Consider the following 23,957-nt stretch of genomic DNA (forward strand, 5'->3'; position numbering starts at 1 on the left):
GCCCCTTGAAACGGAGCTACAAGGGGTAGGGGTAGAAAGTCAACCGAATTGGGACACCCCTTCAACAAAACTGTCCCTGAACGCAACGCGCATCAGCGGTTTTGCATGAATTTACCTCTAAAACAACTCTGTCTCGTAACGTTCTATTATTATCTCAAAGCGTGGTGATTGTGCAGCTCACAACTTGTCCACGAAAGCGTTTTGGAGTTTTGGGATTTTGTATTTGATGAGTTTGATGAGGGAAACCAAGAAATTCCATTAGCCTCCATAGTGTAGCTCTGAACAGCCTGCCGCTCCGCTCCTCCGTTCTAAAAATAGCTTACACCGACAAATAAAGGTAACGAACCTACTGCTATGACTATAGGGATTATGGCAATGGGCCAATTTGCCAAAATGTTGAACTATCCCTTTAAATGCTGAAAAGAATTTAACATGCTGGTGGTAAACCTCTAAAAACCCGCGGATAAGTTAATTAACGACCGCCTTCTCTCCCGGCGGGACCGGGACGAGGACGTAATTTGGCCGGTGGAGCAGCGCTGCAGACCGGCTGCTGTCTCTGTGAGGAGCCGCTCCTCCTGGAGCTTCACTTCTCCGAAAAATCGTCGGAGCAAACTTCTAACCCGCCGCCATTTGGATAAACTAACCGCACATTTGGGACCTAAATAGTTACTTTCTCGCAAGAAAAAATATTAAAACTTAATAAAGTGACGTAATAACCGCGCTACAGTGAGAAATAAAACAGCTTTTCGTTTTACAGCCACCGCTGCCGGCTGCCGCAAGATGCATTCTGGGAAACTTTTCATACCCCTCCGTTTGGAGGGCTATGTAGCCCTACCACTTCCCCCTACCCCTCTGTCCTAACGGGGATTGGGACACCCCTACCCCTACACGTGAACGCGCAAAACGGAGGGGTAGGGGTAAGTGGTAGGGCCAAGGGGTGAAATGGGATTGGGCCTTGGTCTCAGAATCTCCTTGATGTTCATTGATGACTATTGCTGGTTGTTCATAATAATCTGATCTGATATTTTGTAATAAATTCTATAAATCTCAGTAAGACTTATTGCTGTCTTTACTTCCTCACCATGGAAGCAAACTTTTGCCTCCACATAATTGTGCAAGCTATTTTTAGAACGGTGGAGCAGAGCCGCGAGCTGCTCAGAGCTACGCTACGGAGGCTCATGGGATTTCTTGGTTTCCTTCATCAAACTTATCAAATACACAATCAAACAACTCCAAAACGCTCTGGTGGACAAGTTGTGACCTGCACATTCACCACGCTATGAGATAATAACAGAACGTTACCAGACAGAGTTGTTTTAGAGGGAAATTCATGCAAAACCACTGATGTGCGTTGCCTTCAGGGACAGTTTTTCATCAAGCAGTCTCTGTATTTACCTCTAAAACAACTCTGTCTGGTAACGTTCCGTTATTATCTCATAGTGTGGTGAATGTGCAGGTCACAACTTGTCCACCAGAGCGTTTTGGAGTTGTTGGATTGTGTATTTGATGAGTTTGATGAGGGAAACCAAGAAATCCCATTAGCCTCCGTAGCGCAGCTCTGAGCAGCTCACGGCTCTGCTCCGCCGTTCTAAAAATAGCTTGCACCGACAGTTAAAGGTAATGAACCTAGTGCTAAAACTATAGGGATTATGGCAATGGGCCAATTTGCCAAAATGTTGAACTATCCCTTTAATCTCAGTGGGGTAATCCTGTGCAGATAACTTAATATAGAATAATAAAATGTCTCTAGGTGATTCTCATACTCATTTGGTACCGTCTCCCTCTCCTCCATCATCAGACGTCCTCCCTCCTCCTCCTCCTCCTCCTCCTCCTCTTCCTCCTCCTCCTCCTCCTCCTTCTCTACTGCTGTGAAATAATATGTTTGACTTTGCTGGACATCGCCGGGAGGAATTCCTGGTGTTTGGTGAACCAGAGTCTCTCCAGTGTGATTTCAGACACAGTGGACAGCGGCCATTAATCACTTGACTGTGACGGAGCCCGTAGTGTGTTTTCGTGTGTGTGTGTGTGTGTGTGTGTGTTGGAAGTGGCTCTGTTTTGCTTTTCGAGCGTGTTCATCAGTAGACAAATCCTATCTGTGCGTGGGGAAGTGATATTGGGAATGCTTGTTGTGTTGTTCTTCCTCTCTGTGTTAGTTATTTCCTAGTGCTGAGATATGACCTCTGGCATGTCGCTTTTCTCCATGGGGCCCCGGCTGCATGTCGGGGATATGGAGGACCAACAAGAGGCTGGCTGTGTGGCCCTCAGGGCACAGCGTCTCACTTTTTTTTTTACTTACTTACTAGTGTTTGCAGCAGCATCCTGTTAGAATTCATTCGAAGCCTAGAATGATCTCCATCTGTGAAGAGTTTACGCGCAGTGCAATGTGTGACTGAGGAGGTGTTTACAGTGAGCGCAGGTCAGACAAACCGGCCTCGCAAGAAATAGATGAAAGCCAAATTAAAGACACAGTTAAAATAAGTTAAGATGTGTTACTATTGAGTTTCAAATTTTTAAAGGCAAATGCTGTCATTAAAGTTTCGTTTTCTAAGAGCATCGGGATCTGAGTCAAATGTGGCCTTCAACGTGTCACAAGCACATCTAAGTCGGCACATTAACCTTCAGGGTTGCGGAGCTGTTAACATGATCCCAGTTGACAGTAGCATCCAGCGCAGCGAAGGCACCGAGGATATGTAATTTCTGCTGTATCCTCTCGTGGCCTCAGGCACCTACAGGTCAGAGTAAGAGGGGTTGAAGAGCCCCATACAGGATTAAGACCATGACCCAGCCCAAGGGGGCACACAGACAGGAAGGAAGGAAGGAAGCACGCCGGATGCACATACTCAACAGTACAGCCACGTACACACACACACACACACATGTGTAAAGCGTTTGACATGTGTCTGCACATACTGTACTGTACACACATCTGACCACCTCTTCTGCTCCTTCCAACACGGCCTTATAATAACAGAGGCACCTGTCTCACTGAACGGGTCATATACTGTAGCGTACGGGCTCCATTCAGGGTGAAAAGACCATTAGAATTATACACCATAAGGATTAATTTACCTTGCACCAACCAATCCGCTCTTCATCAGTACCAATACATTGAAATTTGAAGACCTGGTCAATTTAAACACTGTTGTAATAACTTATAAAGCATTAAACAACCTACTTCCACCCTGCATACAGGATCTGTTCTCAACTAGAGAGTCCCAGTATCATCTCATTTTAAACAAACCAAAAGAAAGGACAAATACTAAAGGCAAATGCATATCTGTTATTGGAGTAAATTTATGGAATAGCCTTGATAATGAATTCAAATCATGTACAACTAGAACTCAATTTAAAAGGATGTTTAAAATCAATGTATTGAATAAATATTTAACACTAGGATACAGTAAGTTAATTATTATTATTAAAACGATGGTTCTGCTTATTTTGTTTTGATATTACTTACTTTACTTACTCTACTTTTTGGTTGTAATCTTCTCACATCTTGTTTTGTTTTTGTAATCTTTCTTCAGTGCAAAAACTCAAAATCTTTCCAAGAATATTTGTCCTTTTTCTTGTCAAAATGTCTAATTTCTAGTCTAAACTAAGATTCATCACCTAAAAATGTACTTGTTTTTTTAGATAATTTTCACTTGTTTCAAACAAATATTCACTTGAAATACAGTAAGTAGAACAATCTGCCAATGAAAGAAAGTTTTTTGTGCTTGTAAGAAAGAAAAACGTGCTCCACGATCAGATTTTTCTACTTGTCTCAAGTGAAAAATGCTTGAAAGAAGTAAAAACAAGCAACTTTTTAATGCAGTGTTTCTTATTTTAAGTATAATGAGATTAGTTTTGACTAGAAATGACATTTTGACTAGAAATAAGACAAATATTCTTGGTAAGATATTTGAGTTTTTGCAGTGTTCCTGTTAATAGGGTAAAAATTCAGGGTGAAAAAGGTTTTTGAGCTTGTAAATGTAGTGTTTGTAGCTGTAAATCAACCTGAAAAGATTCAATCTGACACTCAAGCGAGTGTCTCACGCATTTTAGAATCAGTTTTCCCAACCGTCTCTTCATGATAAAGTAGCTGAACAAAACAGCCCTTTTTCACAGACCTGACTGTAGTGACAAATGAAAGTGGTGTCACATGAAAGACTTAGCAGCTCATTGAAAAGAGATGGCACTTTATGATGAATGGAGGTTGCTGTAAAACAGATGCATCAAGGTGTCGCTCCAAACACAATTGTGTGCTGTTGTTTTGACGTCAACGGTGACACACGCTTTATTAATCAGTTTTCAGATGGAAAGGCTTATCTTTACAATAACATTTCTTCGCCCTTTGTTTCCATTCGACGTAAACAACTGTTGCAACAAAAAAGTAACAGCTGTTTATTTGACCGACTGCGTGGACGCTGTGTCTACGGTGTGTTGTGTGTTACCTTGGTAACATCTCACATGTTTGATATCGGGATTTTTGCTCTTACAAAAACCAGATGTGAACTTCATGTATAAGCAGTGAAACGCCTCTAAAAAAGAAGACATTTTCCCAGCCACCTTTTCTTTCTTTTTTTTTTGAAAGCACTATTTCACTTTTTGATTGGCAGGTTAAGAGTGGTATTATGTTTAGGTCACACTGAAGGTTAAGGTGAAGCACTTAGAGATGGAGTCTGGACAGGGAGCGAAGATATGAATGTAGATAACCAGTTGACACAAACAGGTGTGTGTTTGTGTGCGCACGCGTGTGTGTGTGTGTGTGTGTGTGTTTTGTCTGACCAAAGCCCCCTGCTCAAGTCTGTGGAGCTGCTTTCCCAATATACTGTATCCTCCTCAGTGGGAGATCAGCAGACATAAGCACATAATGACAGGAAGGGATGAGTCCAGCCTTAAGTTCCTGGTAGCGAGAGAGAATTTTCCCACTCTGGATGTCGGCATACCCTTCCCCAGCATCACCCAGGGCTATCCCCCCCCCCACCCATCCTCCCTGTGCAGTCCTAACTAGGACATCTGACTGGCACCGGAGGGACTTTCCCACCACGCTGAAAGGAAAAGTTCTCTTTGTTCCTGCTGAGAGGCGGATGGACAGGCTGGTTGGACGCCTCTGCCCCCTGTTTGATATTTCAGTTTAACAAGCTACAGAGGGTGGCATCTGTGGGCCGGGATCAGAGACTCAGACCCCGGCAGCTTCTTCTTCAACCATCTGCAAGTGTTACCCACTGTACTGTAAACGCCACTGGCTACATGAAGGAGCACTTTCAATAACAGGAAGAGTTATCAAAGCCATTGAGTTACAGTTGTTTAAATCCTTCAAAGTAAAAAGTAACAAACAAATTCCACACTGCATTATTGAGTTTTTCACATGCCTGCACCTATGGTTTATTATGATATGCAGTATGCGTATAATACTGTTGTTGAATTGACTGTGTTTAGTTGGCTTGGGAGTGTTTGTTTTAAGGCTCTTAACAGTTTTGTTTTCAGATTTTTTTTTTCCATGAAGGATTACATGAAGTAAAGTACCTGTTCCTGTTCAGTTCAAAATGTTCCTTGTCCTCCCTTCTCTCACAGATTCCCCTTGTATCCGAGAGGAGAGCGGTTTCATTTCGAATACGGGGTCTACTTACTCAACAAGAACATTGCCCAGGTAAAAATATGAACACACACATCCAGTGCACAGATTATAGCATTTGTTATTCTCAGGTTAAATGATGGATTGTCATTAAAATTAGTTTCAGACATTTTTTTAATACTTTATTGCAGGATTGCACAAGTCGTTGATTCTTGTTCCATTACACATGTTCCTTTTTAGCCATTGGAGCAATCCCACAAAATGTATGTACTTTGTAGTGAAAAAACATTTAAAAAAAAAAAAGAAAAAGTTAATGGTAACAGAAAAAACTAAATAAATAAAAAGGTGGGACAAAGACAGTAAAATAAAGAAATAAACATAAAATAAACTAAAATATATGTACATGCACATACCCATACATGTAGTTTCAGACATGTCACTGATGTCTCCTTCAGCAGGACTTGTAATCGTGCTGATGCAAAACTAATGACATTAGCTGCAGCCTCAGCTTTACTTTGACTTTAGCGGGGATTAGCAAATGTTTGATTGCTAATTGTCAAGATTATACAACCTTATTTTGTAATACACAATACTTTTTCAGCAAAGTAAGGATTCACTGACAGTGAGGTATTATATTTAATATATTTTTGGGGCTTTCTATTGCCTTTAATTGATAGTATAGTGGAGAGAGAGACAGGAAATGGGGAGGCAGAGAGGGGGAATGACATGCAGGAAAGGGCTGCCTGATGCGGGATTCGAACCGGGGACGCCTGCAGTGAGGACTGTAGCCTCAACATGGGGCAGCAGCTCTACCAAGTGAGCTAAATGGCCCCCCCCTCCCCAGCACATTACACTATTTCTGTCACATTAAAGGTATAGTACAGTAGGTAGGAATTCCCCCCATCTAGCGGTGCGGTTGCATTATCTGAACATATTCTTGATGTTGCATTCATGTGAAATCAGGCAGACAGACGCTGCATGTAACAGGATAAACAAGCGTCTATGTAAACAAGTGGTCCGCCAGCACGAGGCAAAACAATACAGGCGTGACAATATGTTGTCATGGTGATGTCGTATTGTTTACCTGACCCACGTTTTACCGTCTTTCTCTCGCCGAGTGAAATGACATCCGGTTGGCTTGCCGACGGCCGTCGGCCTGATTGCACCTGAATGCAACATCAGTGCATCCGTCCTTCCTCACACTACACAGTGGTGACAGTTTAAAAAAATGTTTTTTTGGCTTTTTTTGCCTTTATTTGATAGTACATACATACGTGAGATAGACAGGAAAGGGGGAGTTGCCCACTTACGTATTTTTAACTACTTGTAACAACTCATTCTAAGGAACCAGAAAGCTTTCATTTGTATGCAGGTGTGATTCCACTTCAGTAAAATACGTATTTATGAAAGCAATATTTGATTTTTGCTAATAAAAAGCCAAATAAGTTAGGGCTTTGAAATGTTTTCAACTGCACTGTGAATGCTTTACATGAGGGAACAAAAATGTGACCCATTGCCCCTGCTTTTAAATCATATTACAACAGGTTATTAACACCTTTATTTTCTGATGTACGTAGCAGGGCGCTACGGCCATGGCCTTAAGTTGCTTTTGAAATTGCACATAGTTTTAACATGAAATCTAACTACTGTACCATCTGTGTGGGTCACTTTTGGCCAACCAGATGAAGACGTAATGCCTCTAAACTGCTTTCTCTCCCACTCCTCTCACAAACACATACACGTCACACAGTCAGGAGGGGCTGAGCTCTTGAACTACTCATGCTTATTAAAGTTCACCTAATGTGTTGACCTGGGTGACTCCTTCCATTCATCCCCCGGACATTTAACACTGACTTTTCAACAATTTGCATTCCATTCCCTGTTTTCTTCCTCGTCCACCTGGGAATGAAGGGCCTCTCTCACTGAATGAGACTGTGGGCCAATTAGCGCTAGCAGGTGGCTGACTTCAAACCACTGCACTTTGCGTGGTTTTAGCTCTAATACCAGACCACAAGCTGTTAGCCAGTATCCGAGCCTGCCATCTTCTCAGCCAGAGTCCAAAAAAATAAGAAAATAACAGGAAGCAAATGAAAATAAGCGCTGTCTCACGGCACCAAAGAAAACAACAAATGATCTTGTTGAATCAATCTCAAAGAATACATTTTGTCGTATTTCTGTAAAAAGGATTTTTGTGTAATTAATCAAAAAGGAATCCATTATTCACAGCTGTTACTCTATAGTGCCGCTCTGGCTCAGTGGATGTCGTTGCATAACTCATCTGAGAGTCTGACACTCATTCCATCTCTGTTCGTCAGTCCAAGTGCTCTCAACTCTGAGGTGAAATATTATCTGGACTGAACTACTGAGGTCAAAATCATTTGATTCATTTTACTCTACGATAACTGTCAAGACTGAGTGCGCGCACACATACACACACTAGATTTCTCACATGTGCACACGGGCATGCATTTGCACCTCTGCGATATATCTAAAATCTTTCAAAAAAAATTTGCAGTGTAGCTGAAAGGGAAATATTTTTAATGCTCTTTAGTATGTAGACTAACTTTGCCTTTAAAGCCATTAAAAATAGCTAAGTACAGTGGCTGAGAGAGGTCACACACATGCAAATAGACAAACACAAGAAAATTAAGAAAACAGTTTGTGAACACATGTGCTGCACATACACACACACACAATGCTAAGTAGACAAACACACTCCACAGATAACAATGCAGTTGTTTCCAGGGGACACACAATAGTAATGAACCCAGCTGGGATGCGCATGTTGCAGTCTTATTGAAGTCAGCTACTCACATCTCTGTGAATATTCCTCCTTATCAGGTCACGTAAACTCCACTCTAATCCTTTTATTTTTATTTTTTAATCAAAACCACACATCATGATGTAAGCTTTTGAGATTACTCAGACTCATGGATCTTAAAGGGATAGTTCAGGTTATTCGCTGTGGGCTCGTTTGAGGTGCACTAGAAATTGGTCGGTTCACCACCAGTTTGGTTGGCTGACCGATGCACTGCTGTGGACGGAGACCTCATGGTGTATTTTAGCCTCCTACAAAATACCCACTATATTTTAACTTTAATATTCTTACACCTAAGCTGGATGATACCACAGATCAGCTGTTTGAGTCCAAGTAAAGGGCTGCTGGACAGCAAAATAAATTCAAATATAAATCCAATTCAAAATCTGCTTGAACAGATATTGATTAGATGTGGTTGAAATGTATTTTACCTTAATGCAAACTTGCATCAACTATCATTATCACGTAGAGCCATTTAATGTTGAACTGTATGGTCACTGTGTGATTTGACTACTGATAGAAGTGACCTACAAGTGGCTTCAAGCCTCTGTACCTAAATTAGCTTCCTAATAAATCTATTAAAACATTTAATAAATAAAAAAGATAATCTGAATGAATACTGTTGAATTTAATTGTTCTGCATTAGTACTGTACATCTTTTATGGTCTCACTGGCTACGTCTAAAAACACAGTATGTATAAGGTGCTTCAAAGGAATCTGGTGCAGATGAAATATATATAGATGAAAAATTTGATCCAGACAACAGGAGGTTTTCACCTGTGTCCATGAAACCAATGCAGAAAGATTCAAATTTAAGGTTTTGAAACCAGATGTAAACCATCAGCTGTGACTCAGCTGAGCATATGTGCATGATAACTGTATAACAGCAGTCTTTGAAATGATGAATTAATAAACTGTGAGCATATTTCTTTATTTGTCAGTACATAAGTGGGGGCTTGTTTCTGCAAATCTCAGTGACTGACAGTGTGCATGGCAAACTGAATGTAACACCGTGCTGCAGGCGGCCTTCAGTCTAAGGTCACCAAGAGGAAAACAGTTTCTTTTTTCTTATTTTCCCGTAAGCTACAGTAACACGTCCCGCTTTTTAAACTGCATAGTGGAGCGTCAGTATTTTTACAGGATGAAATTTCAGCTTTTATTCAAAGCGCCGTCTTATGTATTCCATGTGTGCCTGACTATGTCCATGTTAAGGATGAGTTATCAGGTTGACTCCGAAACAGTATAACACGGCCGCCACATGAGTAGTCCGGCTCCACATGATAGTGATAATAGACCATTGTTTCAGAAGTGAAGAAGCGGTAAACATGTCACAGTCAATAAAACACAACGCACCAAATTCTAAAATTTCCCATCCTAGTTTGGCTGATTTCTTTCCCCCTGCATTAAACCGTTCTCCCGTGAGTTTGATCTTGCACTTTTCCTGGATCTCACTTCACACGTGCAACATTTTGAGAGTTAAGGCAGGGAAAGGAATCAGTCAACACAGCTCTTTCATGCTGCATGTAAGTCTAAATCCAATCGGGATTCCTTAACCTTGTCATTCTCAACTACTTTATCAACTTTGTTTCACTCCTGTCCTGTTCTACTGTGTGTATTTATTGGGGCCTTTATTAGGTAATGCCTGCTTTACTGGCTGTATGAATCCAACTACTGCTGATATGATTCACCAACTTTTTATGTCTCTTATTAATTTTTCTTTAATAGCCCCGATGGTTGAATCATGCGAGCTATGCAGCCATGGCACAGCTTGTTTGGTGTCTGGCGCCGTGATACAAAGCAGAGGTTTTGATTTCACAGCAGACCTGGCTGGCTGGTTGATTGGCTACTTTGCGGACTGACTGGAGCATGGGTGGGAGACATTAGCTGTCCCATCTCTTATTAAATTTCCCCATGTGGCTGTGTTTGAAAGTGATACAGGGAAGCTGGCGAAGGAACAACGGCCACAGCAGGTCGGCTCTGCTTTGATGTGGCAGAGGGAGAAGTTTTGCCTTCATTAGCCCACATGTCAGGCGGCCAGCAGCAGCGGCGAGGATGGGGAAGGCCGCTCTCGCAGCACCCTGAATGTCAGGTGCTAATGCAGTCCCAGGTCGCCACTTCAGGTTGATTTGCTTGACAAAGAGAAGTTAAGAAAGGCTTTAAAGGAATGTCTGGGCTTCGGTCCAGACATTGTTCAACTCCTTATTTCTTGTGCAATCACAAAATTGCAAAATCCGCTACGCCTGAGTGAGTCAGTCATGTCTGTGTGGAGATGTTGCCATATTCGTTAACATGCATACTTTCTCTTCGGTCCCAGTTGAACCGATACCAAAACGCAAATTTACATAAAATGTAATTTGAATTTCTCAGCTTAGTTATTAAGTGAATGGCATCTGCCTTGTTACTGTTCCTCGAAGTAGTTGACCACAGGTATGTTAGGCCTGAATTGCACATTGTGTGAGGTTTGTACATGTTAAATGTTGTTACCATTTCTCCATCCACTGAGACAGATTATCTAAGTCTGTGGAGCTGACTCCAAAGGAAAACCAGCAGCCTTTTGGTCTGGAGTCAGGCCATGCGCTGCATTTACCTAGCCCCAGTGTTATCCACTGGGCTACAGTACATTGTTGTGAAACAGGCATGTGGAAAGGGGGTAGGCATAACAATTAGTTCTCAGTCACTAAGCTCAGTGTATCATATTCTGTGGTCCTCAGGAACAGGAAACCAAGTATTGGGGAATTAAAAGTCAGTAAATCTGTTGTGGCTCAATCAGGTCACTTCTGGGTTCACCTTTAGTTCTTTCTACTGGGGAAAAGCTGCTCGCCGTCTCTCACCTCCCAAGTCTCTGGGCAATTTCACACCATGATCTGCGGGCACGGTGCCATACTGGTGGTCTGGAGCATACGTCAGAGTGCCTAATGCCATTAAAAGCGGCAATTGTGGCTCCATAAAACATGGCTATGACTCATGGGGGAGCCTACTGTGTTTAGTGGTTAGTGTGTTCATATAGGGAAGCTGCTTGGAAAGGTTGTAGGTACTCTACCAAGAATAACCTTTGCTTAAAAGTGACAATAATAGCAAACAGGGTGATGATTTACTCGTGGAAGTGGTCAAAGTAGTGTAGCGTTTCACAGATGCTTTGTACATTACTCAGTCTTGACATGTTTTTGGCCGGTTATGGTGTGTTTAACATCTCAAAATAATAATTAAAAAACCCAAAGGTTAAACAACAAAACGTCCCCGTGTCACATTTTGACTTGGTTGTTGTGGTAAAATGTCATCTGATCCTCAGGCCTCTTGACCCAAATTGTAAAAATGTTGCCTTCGCTAATCTCAAACTTACAAGCAGACCTTGTTGGTTTGGACAAAATACAACAAGACAAATATTTTTTTCCACCACTGTTAAACAAAAACTCTGACTGATCTGCACATAAAAAGTGAGCTGGCTGCTGGAGAACAGTCTGTGTTTGCAACCTTAGAAAAAAAGAAAGAAAAATGAATATGGAAATACACAGTAATGTCATCAGGTTTTGGTGAGTGAGTGAGACAGCAAGCAAACTCACTCACCATGATTCACCTCCTTTTCTCCTTTCTCATTCATGTAGTTCACATTACTGCCTTACAAACTTCTAGGCCCTTCCTTCTGTTCTTCGCTTCTCTCTGACCAAGTCTAAAGAGATGCATAGTCTTCTTGGCTTAGCCCTTTGCAGCCATTAGCTCATGTGATTGTGTTTTCGATAAAAACCATATGACCCAAGCAAAAGTCATACAAAAAGTGAACATTACACAGGTCCCTTCCACCTCATAACTCCCCTCCACCTCAGACTAAGTTGTCAAGACTGTTAAAATTCCCCACTGAAAGCTATCTCCAGCTATTTCCTTACTTCCTTTTACACGGATGTTGGAGATGGTACAGGGCCTACAACTGGGTTTTGTGAAAAGAGTCCCTATAGTGAAACAAAGGGCGTACCATATTTGCACATGGACTCAGTTTTTCCACAGTTGACATTCCTGTAAGCAGTTGTGTGTTTATTCTCTGTCAGTCCACAAAGCCTGTGAATCAGACGACGTCGCTGCGAACAATGAGTGATTGTGCAACGTAGGTGATCAAAATGTGTACTTCCTTCTTATCCTGTCATGACAGACGCTGGATCCCGTGAATGCAAACATAACTTTCTACGGTCAATTTGTTAAATTCCCTTTCCCGTTATATTTCTTTTTTACAGTACTGTATAAAACCTGATTCAGTGAGACAAGAGTGATAGCTACATTGTGTCTAAACCAAAATCCCAAAGCTACTTAACAGTCTTTTATGAGTGGAAACAAAGAGCAGACAAGGATTCATCATTTGAACTCCAAGGCATCGTTCCCATGAGAAAACGCTCTGCTCTACCAGGACATATCTGCAGTATGTTTCACTTCCCCATCACTTGAATCGCCTTGAATGAGAGCAGAAACTGTATCATCGGGCCCGTGTCTCAGCAGGATCTTTCTGAGAATTGGAACATTTTTAGACAGAACTATTCCAGGTTTCCCTCAGAAGCCTGTTGGTCTTTCTCTCCTTGTCCAGCTGAGGGTTGTGGTTCGTGACTCAATTCTCGGTGCGTTCCAGAGAACATTCCTGAAAACAAAAAGGAAGAAAAACAGGCGATTACATCTCCAATATCCCCCCTGAACAACTGCAGTCATTCTTCTGTCCAGCCGCCTCTGCTGCAACAAAAAAAAAAAAACCTCATCCCTCATCTCAACAAACAGACTCTTCAGTGTTCAGTGGGAATCAAACTGCAGCCCGACGTACGATGTTTGTTTACCTGAACTCTGCCACCATCTTCTTTACCCTAAAGACAGACCGGGGCCTGGAAGCAATCAAGCCATTTCAACCGCCTGCTGCCACTCATTGTCTTCATCCTTCCATAACAGCCACATCCGTTTTCTATTTTACAGGGATTGATATGATAAAACGCATAACGGGCACGACAGGCACCAGAATATGCAGCAACCAAGCCAACGTAATATACCTCACTTTCACCCTTAACAGGAAAGAGGGATGAAGAAATGAGGTACCAAGTGAAGTTCTCTCTTTCGGCCAAGCCATAAACGTGTCTGTTTTTGCTTTAGCCTGGTGAAGAATAGCCTGAATCTGTACGCTCCGAGCGTCATTCCCCACATGGCCACATGCTGTACAAATGTTGAATAATCATCCCTTACATCTAACAGGGGATAACTTTTGTCTGAAAATGTTTTGCATTTAAATGCCATTAAGGTGCCACTTCTAACAAGATCTCTCTGCTCCGCTGACAGTAAAAAGCACTCCATTAGTGGCCTTTATTTATCACATTTACAGCAAGAAATTATTTTTGGCAGCTTGTAAGAGGGTTAAACCGAGAGCGGCGCGGGTTGTATTGTGAGATTGTTAACAGACAGACATGAGCGGAGACAGTAGGCCGATGGCCGTCTGTGATGATTGATGCAAAGAGGAAGGAGAGAAGATGGAAGCTGCTGTTCTCATGGAGCTGGACTTGTGATTAGATCTGTCAAAATGTTGTAGTTTGAAGTCTACAGTGCTGTTTTCCAATTTGGATTCTACGTTGTGTGTATTGGACGGACACTGTCTCTGTTATTATGATATTAGGTGTGTATGTAGTATTACGTAATGCAGATTATTGGTGAGTTATCCTGTTTTTTTTCCACATTAATCCTCGAATTTGAGTTTTTGTATGTTTTCATAATAAGCAAGAATTAGTGGCAATTACTGCTGCCATGTTGTAACCTAACTGATCCGATAAATGTTTTTCGACATGACAAGGGAGTAACCTATGGTCTGTGTGTCTTGGCTGATATGAGCAGGAGATTTGGCAGCAGAGTCTTGACCACCTTTGCTGCACTATTTCAATAGAGGGAGAACGGATGTGGAGGAACTGCATCTAGGTAAGATTTGTGTCTGCTCTGAAAGGAGACGGCTTGTAGGAAAAAATAAAGCTCCCGGTGGTTTAGTCGTCCTGTGGTGCACCGAAAGTTCTTGTTCAAGCTACAGTATCTATTAACCCAACCCAGGCCCTAACGTACACCTCTGTACGCTTATGGGTTTCCATAGCCGTACTGTGTGGTCCCTGTTTTCCATCACAGTGTTGTGTTGTTAGCTACAACATGCATCCAGTGCCACTTATTGGCCAGGGAAAGTTGTTGGTGGAACCCTTTTTTTTTTTTTACTATACCAGAAATAGGAGCTCTTTTTCCACAAACAGATATTTACCATATACTGTTTGTGTGTGGAAAACAGTGCATCTGAACCTCAAACACCCCGGCCTCAGGTTCAGTGTTGGGTAATAAGAGAGAGAAGAGTGAAATTGGTGCAGGAGACGAGAGCAGCACAATGAGGAGGAGAGTGGTGTTTGTAGTCTGTCAGCTCTCTCTACTTTGCCGTTGGCCAGAAGTTGCGATCTATACGCAGGTCTCAGACCGCAGTTGTAAGTGTATGTCACTGCTGTGTGGTTTCCAGTTTTGGGTGTGTGTGTATGTGTGTGTATGTGTGTGCAGTGAGGCCATCAGTGTGCTGCGATTATGCCTGAGCGCCAGGGTTTTATGGGAATTCCTCTGGACAACCACCTATGACTTTATGAAACACTTAAATTCGTCTAATTGAATTTCCACATTTTGTGGTTGGTAGTTCCAGGTTTGTCCATCACCACAAAGAGGTACCAGAGGAGCTAGTTCCACTAAATATAAGGGTAAAAGTAAATGTTAATCCTGCGTCTGTGTGTTTGTGTGTGTGTCTGTGTCGACAGGAGCGAGAATGACTGAGTGATATGGAGAAAAATTTGGTGTCTGCAAAACTATTCCTTTTTTTTTTGTTGGTCATTTAAATCTTGACCAATGTTGTGTCTAAAGGGAATCAAGTGCAGACAAAATGTTATGTTATTTGCTGAGATTGATGATGCCGCAGACGTCATTGGACAGAGTGGGGGTGGGGGGAGGGGGGTCAATACTGTTGGTATAGTTTATCTCATAACATCGGAATGAACAGCTTAAGATCCAGAGATGATAGATTAAGTGACACGTGTTATTTGCTTTTATGTTTCCTCTTTTATAATCAATCAAGGTAATCATGGTGTGATCATATCCTTAGAATATCTCGTTCCCACAGGTCAGACTGTGGATTTTTACTGGCAAACGAGAGGTTTTGCTGTGATTCTGGGTGTTTGGAAAGTGTTGGCTGCTCTGCTCCATCATTTACTTAATAGTGCGTCTGCAGTTTCCAGCTGGGTGGAATTTGTAACCTAGGCCTGTTTGTTTGGAGTCTGTTTCTCCTGTTGTCTTACTACATGAAACAGTATACCACTGCTTCAGTACCGAGGCTTTCCTCCTTCCCAGTCCTTTTCAGTTATAGATGACTCCTCTTTCTCACCTCCAGTTGAACAGTCATGTCTACGTGGCAATACCTAATAATAGATATTAACTGCTCAGTAGATAAGAGCAAAGAGAAAACCACAGCAGACAGTACCGTACATTGCAACATTTTCTTCACTGTACTTCCCCCACTGATCGTTGTTATGTCATAGTATACTGAAATTACAGGGCTAAAATCAAAAGTTTTGAAGGTCCATTGTGTTTTTGACTTGGTAAAGTCACAGTAAACTGGCCCAGGACTGAAACAATAATGTCTCTCTCTGCTTGTGGGCTTTTTTTGGCTGGCCGAGCTTAGCTCCTTGGGCCCCCACCAACCTGTCAGAAGAACGGAGAGGGCAGAGACCTAGTATATTTTATGTGAGCAAGTTTAGAAAAACTTGTTTTTCTTGTTAATTCATCAAACCCTGTGTGCTGTCATATGGGTGTTTGGGAGTGGAGGTATTCCATCATGAGCTCAGGGCTTATTGCAGCTCAATGACATTAAACAGCTCTTAGGATAAAACAATGCTGGCCCCATCTGGTCAGTATTTGAAAAAATATCAGCCATGCTGGCTCTGTTAGTCCCCCTCTCCACTGCCGTTCCTGCTTCCATGTGGATTCGATTACAGCCCTTTGGCTCTGGCCAATCGGCAGCTTTTTATCTGAATTAACACAGCGGCTGCGGACCACAGAGTCCTTTCAGTGGCACTCATCATCAAGTTAGGAGAGCTAAAGTCTCTTTCTCCTAATTTTGTTTTGTCAAGAAAATCTCTGCATTAGTCTTTTCTCTCTGAACATCAAACACTCCAACACTTCTCTCCATCAAAACAAGTCTCACCTCATTAGGCTGTTGTCTGCGTATCATCCCCTGATGTCATCTTCCATTACCCCGCCAGGAGGAGACGATCTGGGCGGGGTGTCCTCGCTGTCGTGTCATCAGCTCTGCCATCCAGACGCAGCTTTCTTATTATTAATGAGGCATCTGTGATGAGCCCCGGCCTGTTGCCCCAGAGGACACGTAATCGTTTTATGGTTATTGGAGAAAAGGGGCTAAGAGGCTAATGAAAGCAGCTGTTAAATAAACACCGGCTCAAGTTAAAAAGGAGAGGTTAGGTTTTTTTTTTTTTTTTTCTTTAAAAATAATGAGTGTAAGCTGCTTCTTTAAATACAAATAACTTTTAAATTTCCACAATATTAAATTGCATAAAAATGTTACTTTCATCGTGTGGTCTTGGGGCAAATGCATCCTTACTAAAACACACTTAATGATATGGAGTATCAATATAACCATAATGCCCTGGGAATTTTGCCAATTTATGAAATATGATAAATAAATAAATATCTAGTTTAATTTTAGTGAGATAGTTGTTAGATTTCTATGTGTTCAAAGTTTATTTCCAGTCATAATTAAGCTTGTTTCATATATTTAGATTGTGTGATTGCATCTCAACAGTTTTATTTGTTGCTACACCCCAGGTTGTTACTTGCCCAATATGACGCCAAGCGGCCATCTCTTAAGTTTTAGTGGACAAATTATTGCCAATAGTCTCGCTGTCCCCATGGAAACTGACCCATTTTAAAACATGTCTCAGCCAAGTTGTTGGGCTTGTGCTTTTCAGAGCAATTATGATGCTGTCCACAGAGACTGCACCCTGCATAAGTATGCATCCAACTACAAATATAAACACAAATGCACATGCCGTAATTAAATTATGTCAGCACATGTGTTTGGCTTTATGTGTTTGGAGCCTGAGACTCGCAAAACCATTACAACAGTCAGTGAAACAGTTGGGAGCACAAGGCTTATTCCTGAGAAAAAGGAGAGTATTGCTCCATCCCGTGGCTCTGAAAACCAGGCAGCCAGAGAAGTTCACCTGCCAGCAGCAATATCATAAATCTCCTCCTCCATCCCTGTTGACAAGGCTCTCTCCACCTGACAACCCCGGCCAGTCTGCAGCTATTGGAAGTCTGTAGCCTTTAGAGTTATGATCAATAAATCCAACTGATGAGATGTGCAGTGTGAACAGTTGTTTGGTTTTTTGGCTATGTGTAATTTCACATGACTTTAGTTTTATTTAGTAATATTTCACTAATGCAGTTGATAGATTTTTTTTTTTTTTTTTTTTGCAGTCTTACTTTTTAACAGTTTTGTTGAGTGGACGGATTATACACCACTGCAAATTCTTTTTGTAAGTGGTTGCTTTTATGAATTGGCTGTTGCACCAGAGCCAGATTGACCCCGTATTTTCACTTAAACCTTCACTTCAATTCAGCGGTGGCCTGCATCCAGCTCATTAGAAAGTTTGAAACCACACATTAAACCTCACACTCTTTTCCCCCACGCTGAGATTAATGGAACAGTTTACATACTTGGCCTCCAAAAGTGTGGTGGGAAAAAAAAAAAGAAAAAAACTTGACCACACAATAGCCATTTGTCTCTTTTTCATCACTCTGTCTCTGTCTTTCTGTTCAAGTCCAAGTCCCATTTTTTTTTCAAATCCAAGCAGCTATTGATGTTTTTATTTATTTTATTTTATTTTATTTTTTATAGCTGTGCCTGTTTTGGGGTAAGAGTGAGGAACATTGGTGGATCTTCATAAATACACCTAACATGTGTTTTGGGGATTTTGAACTCTGAACAGTCGCTCAGTCTGACGACGTTATGAACTTCAATCATTCCGCCAAATCACAGATTAAACCTCATTTACTCATTTTAAATACATAATACAGGGAACACATCACATGGGGTTTTTTGGCCTCAATTTTATTTTTGTTATATTGCTTCAGAGGCAGAATTAAATATTGTATACAGATGATTGTGTCTCTGAAATCCACCATTTTTGGATTGCAAAAACCAGTCCCTGATTTTAATCAACCCTTCATTATGAGAAAATCCTTCTGTATTTGTGTATGACTGTTAAAATTCCAAGCACAGCCGCCCATTGGCAGTGCAAAAAAAGTTTTAACATCCTTAACACTGTGCAGGGTCATAGTTGAACAAACCCAGATGACCAGAGAATGCTCCAGGCTCTCCAAAGTAAACCGGACACGGCCTATACTCTTTGCATACCGTGGCAGGTTTTAATTTGATACTGGGAGCCAATGAAAAGGAGAGCCACGGCTTTTAAAAAAAAAATGTCTTCTGTTTATCGTACCATTATGCTGCTTTTGAATTTTCATCCCTATAAAAAAATCTTTTTCGTGCACCACTGTATCTGCTGAACACACGTGAGGTATTTTACTGATTTTTTATTTCCGAGCAAACTGATAAAAGTCTATGACTGGATGTGGGGAGTGTATTGTATTGAGTGTGTCTTTCAAGTGAGTCATTGCTTTTATTATTAATATTATTTCCCCTTTTTTTGCTTTTAGAGCAAATCTCAACAGTTTTACACTGCATAGTGACTTTCCTCAGCACTAATCTCTCAGTTCAGGTTTACACAGTTTGGCCTGTACTGCTTTTAAGTGCGTCTATAAGATCAACTATCAGTTATACCATATTTCATAAACATTGTACTTTTTCTTTCTAACATTCTCATGTAAGCCTTGTTTTTGAAACATGATATGGACTTTGTCTTTGCCAGTGGCTCTTGAAAAGCTGACCGCAATCTCAGATCTATTCTGCCAGAGCTCAGGAATAGTTGATCTGTTGGCTTACGACTGGAATCCCTGCTAATACTTAATATGTTCGTAACCCTCTCCTGATGGCCCTATCTGGCTCACTCGCAAACAAGCATTTACGCTGACACACACAAAATCAAAAAACCTTTTACAAATCTGCCATACTGTACACACAGCCTGTGCAGTCAATGAAACACATATCTTCCATGTGATACGCGTAGCTAAGTCCTCCATGTGGCTATATGAAAGACCTCACTCTCTCCCGTTTTCACCGTCATCCTCACCAGCCTGAATTCCTCCACGCAGCAGTTTGATGCTACATATTTTGCCCTGGTAGAATAGCAGCGGGATCTGACCGAAAATCCCTTTGAACTCTGTGAAATATTGGAAGTCTGAGCTTTAATCTGAGGCTCTTTGGTTACTGTTTTGATAGGCCATGTAGTTGGCCAGTGAGTTGTACTGTAGGCGAGACGTGGTCATTTTACTGTCATCAAGGCTGTATTCATATTTGACAAACTGTTTCTGTGAAGCACTGTAAGCTGGGAGAGGTTCATAATGTTATTTGCCTCTTGCAAATGTTTTCTATTTCTGTGTCGTGAGCAATAAGCGAGCAACAACCAGACTGAGTCCCACGTCAGTTATTATCCATTCTTCATTTCTTCTTATTGTTCACTCTCTCACACTTCTAGCTTGTTAAAACAGACATTTAAAATAAGCAGGCATTTTGGATAAGTAGCTCTCAGCAACCATGGCTTTCAGAGAAATACATCTGAAAGCTGGTAACTCAGACAGATGAGGAAGAATGTACATAGGTTTGCCAGCCCAGGCTCTCCCTGTCACTTCCAATCCAGTGGTAATACTAATAGAAAATCTCAGTCGTAAAGCCATCCGCAAAGTGGAGAGGAAAGAAAATAATATGCCCATTCACAAGCAGTGGAACTAGAGAGGAATTGTGGGCAACACGAGGCCAGGATAGACACCTGCCCACAAACCATATATTCATCCGCTCCTCTCTTGCCCACTATTTTCCTAGGGGCCTTGTGGAAACACAACAAACATATAAAAAAAAAGGTTTCCCTTGTAAAATACCACAACACTTTTATTCCAAATAATAAAATGAGTGCGATCAGACTCTGGTTGAAATTGAAATTATGTTTTAAGGACTATATTTGGCAGTGCTGTTTAGAAGGTATGCTGCCTACAACTAGGGCAAAGTTTGTTGTGTTTGTTCAGGAACACTTTCCCCATTAGTTTATCTTTCCATGGTTAAAAAAAAAAGACGACACTAGACCAGTGCCGAGCCAAACCTCGCCTCCGTTTCCCTCCATTCACCCGCACCCACACATCTTGTGCCCGTCACTGTTTGGCATCATTTGCTGTTCAGACCACAAACGTATGCTTTGAATTTGGAACTACAAAGTAGTGAATTAGCATATTCTCCGAATATGCCTCATCAAGAAACCCCGAGTTCTTGTGAGAGCTGCCATTGATGACGGTCCTGCATGTCAATATACTGCCAACAGGAAGTTGACCTCACAAACAGGGTCAGCCTGTGTGGGGGGTTAGGTTACTGAGCTTGGCTCCAGTGTTACAGTGGCGAGCGTCATTAGCCCCCGAGGAGCAGAGCGATATCCACGCTGGTGGCTCTTCCAATAGATGTCAGTGTAGCACACAACGCTCACAGCTCGCCTCCTGGTTGACCAGCACATCCACAGACTAAATAACCACATCATGAAGGGATCTCATTAAAGGGATAGTTCACCCAAAATTCAAATTTCACTCATTATCTACTCACCCTCATGTTGACTAAGAGCTGTGAGAATCTTCAGAGTCCTCCGTTCCTTCTCTGAGTTACGGGGGGGGGTCCGTGCAGCAGTATTTATCCATATAATGGTTGTCAATGGATACCAACTTTCTTCGTCCAAAAAGACACACCAAAAAACATCCAAATACCTCCATAGTGCTCGTCTCTAATGTCCCTCTTGTATTGAAGCCCCGACATGAGAAATTGTTTCCGACGCAGGAAGAGCAGTGAACCGAGACACTGGGAGCTTCTGCTACAAACAAGCTTAAAATATAGACTTATTTAATTTTTTTCAGAACAATTTCTCATGTCGGGGCTTCAATACAAGAGGGACATTACAGACGAGCAGTATGGAGGTATTTGGATGTTTTTTGGTGTGTCTTTTTGGACGAAGAAAGTTGGTATCCATTGACAACCATTATATGGACAAATACTGCTGCACGGACCCCCGTGTAACTCAGAGAAGGCACGGAGGACTCTGAAAATTCTCACAGCTCTTAGTCGACATGAGGGTGAGTAGATAATGAGTGAAATTTGAATTTTGGGTGAACTATCCCTTTAAGACTGTGGGCATGGCAGTACCCACCTCCAACCCTCCCCGCTGTGATTGGGGTCAAAGGAGACTAACATTGGTCTCTGGTCACCGGTGGTCTCCCTATAACTGAATTTCCTATTCATCTCACACAGCCTTTCCCGTAATTATGTAAATCTGTTGACTGAATTTGGCGGCAATATGATACTCAGCAAAGTGTAACAACAAGTAATGCGACAGAGGAATCTGGTTTGAATTAGGGCTGCTTTAGAATTGGACTTGGGAGCAGTGAGTACACCACACCTGTATTACATTACCACAGCGTGGAAGAGACACAGAGAGAGAGAGAGGGGAGAGAGCAGGGAGAGCGAGAGGAGAAAGCGAGCCGAGTTAAAGGATGTTAAATGAAGTGGAAGAACTTTGAGTGTGCAATAATAAAAACTGTTTTATTACACGCTTTTTTGAAATGGCAACAGAGACAGGAAGTAGAAAGAATATTACGTTTCACCTGTTGAGGAAGTTCTTGAACATAGTAGGACCGTATGAGCTGCGCAGTCGGGCAGTTCCCATGGACACTTGAGCATCAGGTTTGCTTTGGTTCTTAAACATCTTTCTGTGATAAGGTCGCTGCTAAAGTCAATAAGTTAGTCAAACACATTAATCTTAAACATACTTCTCTTCTATATATTATCTAATCTTCCAGAGGTGTGGATGTGTTTATGAAAGTGAAAGGTTTTAGGTGTTGCACATCTTGAGTGGACTCTTTAAGACGACCCAAAGGTTGCTCCACTGATTTTACCATTGTGCTCCTACAACAACAATAACTCACAATTTGTATTCCTTTAAAAGGGATAAAAAGTCATTTTTATTCATTTAAAAGAAATAATAAGTCATTTGTATTCCTTTTAAAATGGATAAAAAGTCATTTTTATTCCTTTAAATGGGATAAAAAGTCATTTTTACTAATTTAAAATAAATAAAAAGTCATTTTTATTCATTTAAAGGGGATAAAAAGTAATTTTTATTCCATGAAGTATTACTTCTTGTCAAAACATGGTGCCTACATTTCCCATAATGTATCTTGACCATTTGAGTTTCAGGTGTGTGATACTAGCAGGCCAATCAGAGATCAGGAGCAGGGTACCTAGTTTACTGCTCCCTAACCCTCATTTTATTTTTTATACATCTTTTATTTTATGGTCCAACCTACACTGACTCAACAGACATGACTTGAGGATATTTATCAGACTTCACACAGCTCATTCACTATACATCCCCAACATCTGTAGACAGATTTTGTTGTTTAAAATTGACTGAGCTCTCCTTCAATGTCAAAGTTGCAAAGTTTTTTTATTATTGTTTTGTTTTCTGGCCTGTAGCACAAAATGACCGACCAGCATTCAATCCTCATTTCAGACTTTTAGACCTTTCTCTCCAGCTTGGAAGAAAAAAAGCAAATGACACCTTTTCAAAAAGACATTTTCATTTTATCTTGCCCACATTCTTGTGTTTGCGGGTGATGAATTTAATGTGCGGTAGATCAGTTATAAAGTTAAGGCCTTAAGATGGCAGCGGCTGATAAGTCATAAATTATTAACCCATGACTTTCATTCAACACAGAAACAGTCCCTGTTACATCAAATAGCTGTTAACAGTTCGCTGTATTTCAGTTGTCTTAAGGGGCCAGTATACCCTGAAGTGCTTGTTGGATGTTTGAATACCTTCGGAAACATTCACAGCTGCTTCACGCTGTGATTGGCCAGCTGTATGGAGGTGAGAAAGGAACCAGGGATTGCACTTCTCTCTCCAGCCCTGTTTTTTCATTCTTGGTCCAACTACAATAAACCAAGAGTGACCTCCCGCCCCCTCAGTTCAGATCAGGTATAAACACGTTTGATCTCCGATGTGGCCGGCCAACACATCATCATATGAAACATTTCTTTTCCCGTATAAGCCTAATATTCTGACTGTTGCTCATGCACTTCCTTGTTTACATTGCTCAGTAGAAGAATGAGGTTTGATTGCAACAACCGGAGAGTGTTATTTTTTACTGAAGGCTCATGTCTGGAAAAAAAAAAAATCTCTCTCTGTTTGAATTTAAAATCCATCATAAACAAACTATAGGGCAGGTTTTTGTTGTGTTATCATTATCGATTTAATTAGTGAGTTTAACTGTCATTTATTATTTCAAAACCATAGATAGCTGACATCAGTTTTTCTTATTTATCTCCCATGTTGA

General features: G+C 41.4%; 1 protein-coding gene across 1 annotated transcript in view; it reads left to right on the top strand.

Moving 5' to 3' along the window:
• The window catches only part of uvrag (UV radiation resistance associated gene), a 95,377-nt gene that overhangs the window by 50,057 nt on the left and 21,363 nt on the right, over nucleotides 1-23,957 (top strand). The window contains exon 13 of the mRNA XM_083985925.1: nucleotides 5,560-5,635. Coding sequence (XP_083842051.1) covers nucleotides 5,560-5,635 — 76 coding nt within the window. The remainder of the gene's footprint in view (nucleotides 1-5,559; nucleotides 5,636-23,957) is intronic.

The sequence above is a fragment of the Trachurus trachurus genome, assembly GCF_905171665.1.
Source record: "Trachurus trachurus genome assembly, chromosome: 14".
In the NCBI taxonomy this organism is placed as follows: Eukaryota; Metazoa; Chordata; class Actinopteri; order Carangiformes; family Carangidae; genus Trachurus; species Trachurus trachurus.